This window comes from Ipomoea triloba, chromosome 11 (assembly GCF_003576645.1).
Source record: "Ipomoea triloba cultivar NCNSP0323 chromosome 11, ASM357664v1".
NCBI lineage: Eukaryota > Viridiplantae > Streptophyta > Magnoliopsida > Solanales > Convolvulaceae > Ipomoea > Ipomoea triloba.
In genome coordinates this window covers 3,288,878-3,294,185 of record NC_044926.1, presented here as the reverse complement: position 1 = coordinate 3,294,185, position 5,308 = coordinate 3,288,878, and the positions used below count along the sequence as shown (strand labels likewise).

General features: G+C 38.5%; 2 protein-coding genes across 2 annotated transcripts; one reads left to right on the top strand and one right to left on the bottom strand.

Annotated features, from left to right (window-relative positions):
- Positions 1-246: 246 nt before the first annotated feature.
- On the top strand, positions 247-1,885 carry LOC115996642 (STOREKEEPER protein-like). The gene has a single exon (XM_031235977.1). The coding sequence runs from the start codon at positions 360-362 to the stop codon at positions 1,596-1,598; it is 1,239 nt and encodes a 412-aa protein (XP_031091837.1). The 5' UTR covers positions 247-359; the 3' UTR covers positions 1,599-1,885.
- A 376-nt stretch (positions 1,886-2,261) lies between these two features.
- LOC115996643 lies at positions 2,262-2,987 on the bottom strand. Its single transcript, XM_031235979.1, has 2 exons — positions 2,566-2,987; positions 2,262-2,487 (listed from the first exon to the last, which is right to left on the bottom strand). The coding sequence occupies exons 1-2, from the start codon at positions 2,925-2,927 to the stop codon at positions 2,430-2,432; spliced, it is 420 nt and encodes a 139-aa protein (XP_031091839.1). The 5' UTR covers positions 2,928-2,987; the 3' UTR covers positions 2,262-2,429.
- Positions 2,988-5,308: the final 2,321 nt, after the last annotated feature.

Genomic DNA, 5,308 nt, shown 5'->3' with positions numbered 1-5,308 from the left:
AGTCTGGTCCTCGTATTTGATTTTCTTATTATTCTTTATGTATTCGACATTTGATTGATGATGCTTAATATTAGTTCTTGTGGTTTTATTTAAAAAAAAAATGTAGAAGGAAAAAATTGAAACAAGTGCAAGTGTGCAACAACAATTGCACAATATACAACTCAACGAAGCAGAACAACTTAAAGCCTTTTTAAGGAGACCTAAACGGGATCAAACTTTCCAAGCAAGTACGATGTTTGAGGGAATATATATAATGCAAAAACCCTAAACATTAAACAAGCCGCTCGTACCAGTTGCTCTCCAATTCTCAAAGGCTTCTGTTGCCTCTTTCTTCATCTCGAGCGTTCTCAGAAACAATAATGGCTCCCAAATCCCAGACGCGTCTAGTAGACCAGCCACCATCTGCATCTTCATCGGAAGACGAGGAAGAATCCGACCCGGAAGAAGAAACCCAAAACTCCGAAGAAGAATCCGAGGAAGAAGATGAAGCAGAAGAAGAAGAGGAACAAGAGCCCGTAAAAGCCCCGGAACAAGCACCCAAAAAGGCCCCTTCGTCGCCGCCGCCGTTGTCGAAGAAGCCCACCGTTGAAAAGCCACAATCTTCCTCCGGATCCGAATCTGAATCCGACGAAGAAGGGTCGGATTCTTCTCAACACACCCCTGATTTCACAATCAAACCTAACGTCCCCTCTAATGCCCCTCCGGCCTCAAAGCCCCCCGCAAAGCGGCCTTTGGAGACCCCTGTAAAAGAATCGGCGAGGAAGAAACTCAAGTCCGGGGAAGAAGATGGGAATGCGGAGGAGAAGAAGTTGCCCGGTTCGGCTTCTGCTGGGTTTGCCAGGCTGTGGAGCGAGGACGATGAAATTGCTGTTCTAGAAGGTATGATTGATTACAAAAACCAAAAAGGGACTGACCCTTCTGCTGATTTGTCTGCTTTCCATGAATTTATTAAGGGAAAATTACGGGCTGATATTTCCAGAACTCAGATGTATGAGAAAATTCGGAGACTTAGAAAGAAGTTCTTTACCAATATAGAAAAAGGGGATACCCCAGATTTCACTAAGCCTCATGATCACAAGACTTTTGAGGTCTCAAAAAAGGTTTGGGGCAGTAGTGCAGTTAGCAATGGTGTCAATGAGAACACGAAAAGCCCTAATGGGAAAGGGAAGAAGACTGCTGAAATTAAGAAGATTAGTGAGCCAAAGAAGAGTGCTAAAGTTAGTAACTTTGGTGTAACCAAGGAAGAGCCAAAGAAGGGTGCTAAAGTTAGTGACTTTGGTGTAACCAAGGAAGAAGAAAAGGAGAAACCCATTATTACCAAAGACAAGGATACTGGGATTTCTTTGAAAGATGAAGGGGATTTCAAATCTATGTATCCACTTCTAGTCAAATCCTTTGATAAAGCGAATATGCCTGATTTATCAGAAGGGGCACTGGCAATTTATCAGGAAAATTTGAGCTTGATAGGGAGTTCCAAAGCAGAAGAGTTTGAGGAGCAGTGGACCAAAATATATAAGGAAGAGGCTGAACTATTCTTGAAGATGACAGATTTTATGGGGGAACAGGTCAAATTGATCGTCGAAACTATAAAGAGGTAAATGCTGAAGCTGAAGCTTAATGTATTGTGGCTAGCTATATAGATGTTTCTGCAGGGTGAATTTTGAGCTTTAGATATTTTGATTCCGTTCTCTGCTCTAGAAACACAAACCTGTTTTTTTAATGATGATTGGTGTCATAGGTCGGATTGTGTTTTGTTGTAAGTTTTTTGCTTTAGAAGTTCACTTTTACATTTTACCTTCCTATTTCCATATTCATATGCTAATTATATTCTTGAAAAGTTTATTGTTATGTTATAAAAGATCAATTCTTAGCAATAGTTATCTCATTTGAATCCTGGATTTTCATTGGATATGTATGCAGCTTCATTCTTGTTAGCAATTTGCATCACATATTGATAGAGGTTACACAATTCGGGTTGCGTTTATACAAGATGGATTCGGGTTGCACTAAACAAGATATTTGGATAGATTCGGGTTGTGTTTATACAAGATAGATTCGGGTTGCACTAAACAAGATAGATTTTGGATAGATTCGGGTTGCGATTATACAAGATTGATTTGGGTTGCCTCTATTTCACTTCTTCAATTTTCTTTGTCAAACGTGTTTATAGCCTTGCTGCTTTTGATATTTCTTGCCAGTATCCGAGGGCGTGCCTGCTTTTCTTGTTTTTGTGAAAGGTGTACGGTGAACAAAAAACTGGAAAACCAAAAGCAAGAAATAATTTTGGATGATCAATACATTATTATACAATAGACATTCAAAATTTTGTTCAAAAACGGTAGACATGTAATTAGCAAGACAAATAATTACAGAATAATATTCGGTTTTACGTACAAAAGAAGTGGATAACTAAGAGCAGCATCAAAACTTTAAATTAAGAAAGGCGCCGGAGAGAATGCCGGAATTGGGATTGGACGCGAACATTTCCTGAAAATTATGACGAAATTTAGGGATTGGAAAACTATAATCGGAATGAAAGATAATAAATTAAGAGCAAGGGAATACCGGTAATAGTCGGTGTGTTTGGATGCTCCTGAAACCGTTCCCGTAGATTTCGGTTTGGCTTTCACCGGCGGTTTTTTAACTGAAGCCGGAACCGTCCGTACACCGCCGCCGCCGGTGGCGGTGCCGGAAGTTCGTTCCATATCGCCACCAATCACGCCGTCTTCGGCGATCATCCGGAGCTTGGGTTTCCAATTCGCTGCTCTCTTAGCATTATTGACGCTCCCCGTACTTCTCCTCGGCGGGATGCTATCGGCCTCGTCCGGTTGCTGTTGCTGCCGCCGCGAGGGCCCCGCCGCGGACGTCTCGGCCGTCGGAGCAATGGTTGCGCCTCCCCAACACGCCCTCAGTTTGGGGAAGAACATCGCACCAGATTCACTGAAGCTTGTCTGCACTAATATCGCAATACCGTTTGAATTGAATCCTTGGATTCCCCAAGGGATCTGTATATATAGGAGGAGGTGGGGCCCGCGCAGGTGGCAAGCGCGAAAGCCGCTACGGGGGGCGGGGTTGCCAGCGTGGCATTCTCGCCTTGCTTTGCGCTAAGGTTGTCGTTATCCGTTATTTTACACCACCGTGGTTTTGCTGAGCCGCCGTTTGAGCCTACAGATACAGGTTTTTATTTATTTATTTTTTAATTTTTAATTTCTTCTGGACCATAAATACAATGATTTAGTGGACGTAATTATATATTTATATATATCCATCTAGGTAGGAGAATCTATTTTTGATTCAATGAAGATGTCTTGAGTTCAGCCTCTTTTTTTTTTTTTTCTTCTGCCCACGAGGTGTCCTGAGCATGTCTTAACTGTAGGACGTATCATACTCAAACTAATCTCCGTTTGCACCAATCCGTCTCTGTTTGCACCAATCCGGCTCAATTAAGGGACAAAGTGCTGGCCAGATTGATTTTTTCATACGAGAGAGGTTCGAACTCTGACTTATCTTAAGGGACGAGAGTACAGGACCGCTCGATCAACCAAACTGGTTGAGTTCGGCCGTCTTTAATACAGTTGGACTTTTATAAAAATCTTGGAATTAGCTAGAATGTGGGGTTGATTAATGTTGTTTAATAGGATGATCCCCCAATGATAAAGTTCAATTAATTTGATAACATTATTTATTATTGGCAATTGCTCAATTAGTGGCTAATTTTGTGTTCAATTGGCCTAAGTGGAGCTTGTGGAGTTTCCACTAGCAATTATATATGTTTGAGCACTTCAACGTTTAATATATATAATTCATTGTCACGAAATAATTATCATAAAATGCAACAATTATTTTATAAACTTTTATTAATTGATTATATATATATATGACTTGTTTATTGCACCGAACATTATTTTTAAATGATTCGATTTGATACTATATTTTGAATCTTCTTTGTTTTTTGTTCACTTCTTTAAATTTCTTGTCTTGTGATTTTTTGGACGTGTATGGTTCAGTAAATTAATGCATGATATGCATTGAATTGGATGCTAGTTGTCACCCTTTGCATACTATATAGTGGACTAATGCAAGCTACTATATGCAAATTGACCTTCTACTCACATACCACCATCTCTTTACACTATCTACATTATCATCTTTATATACTTTCTCACATATTTTCTTTGATCTATATCTCTACAATTCTAATTTATTATCAAAATATAATAACACTTAACTTCATTTTATAAAAATAAAAATAAAAATTGGGTCACACAGCTGATTGATGGTATCAAATTTGCAAAGATTGTGTATACAATAATCCATGCAAAATGCCTAAATTAAAGAAAAAAAATGATGGAAAAATACTAAAATAAATATGTTGACATGTAATCTATTCTATTGCTGGTATGTGAATAGTCTTAGAATTAAGCCAAAGCACATAACTAACATGCTTTGTATGCTACGACATAATCGTTTGCACTAATTTCTTGCTGACCACTTTCACTAATAGTCAAATTTCAAAAGTAGTTAATAAGGCTATTATTCTTCATCATCCTTAGATTAATATAAGATTCTCTAGCACTACCTGATTTTTTCAGCAAATCTAAAATCTAAAAGGATTATATTATAAGTTTGACTTAATCGTTTTGGATAAGCTAGGCCAAGAACACTACACCAAAGCAATGAGTAGACATATCTAATAACCACACTACTCGACCAATTGTGGGCTGGGTATGAGGGAGAACAGATTTGGTAACAAGACACCACTACAAAACATATCTAATTAATAATATTTGAATATTATGGTCAATAAATCAACAGGAAAAAAAAATAAAAAAAAAAAATCGTCGTGGTTGTGAGAATATATAGAAAGTAGTTGCATGCCATCAATGCCTGGGCCATGATAGTATATTCAAGTCTGAATAGGAAAGAAAAGAACTGCATAGATATAGATAATTCACAGAATGGCCTTGATGGGATGGCAGAATTGCGAGGAAAAACAATTAAGTAATTAATTAATTATATTGACTGGTTAAGTGGATGCCATGGTCTCCAGGGCATTCTGGTGCCATCTCCATTCTCCACCACAGATCATATTCATCTCTGCATATTTCTTGCATCATATATATTAATGATCTCTTTTTTTTTTTTCTTTTTTTTTTTTGTGGTTTCTTTTTGAGTCCACATAATTCTTCTCACTTGCATAGCCATGCCCAGAAGGAAATTAAAACAATTAAATTAAATTTGGGATAGCTTATACCGACGAGAGTACGAGTGACGGCCGTGACGGTGGTCGTTGTCCTCTTCTTGCCCC

Excerpts from the sequence above, each read along its gene's own strand:
- LOC115996643 (XM_031235979.1), bottom strand. The coding sequence starts at position 2,927 with ATGTTCTTCCCCAAACTGAGGGCGTGTTGGGGAGGCGCAACCATTGCT. Across the intron at positions 2,488-2,565 it reads AAACACACCGACTATTACCG|GAAATGTTCGCGTCCAATCC; the intron begins GTATTCCCTTGC and ends CATAATTTTCAG.
- LOC115996642 (XM_031235977.1), top strand. The coding sequence starts at position 360 with ATGGCTCCCAAATCCCAGACGCGTCTAGTAGACCAGCCACCATCTGCA.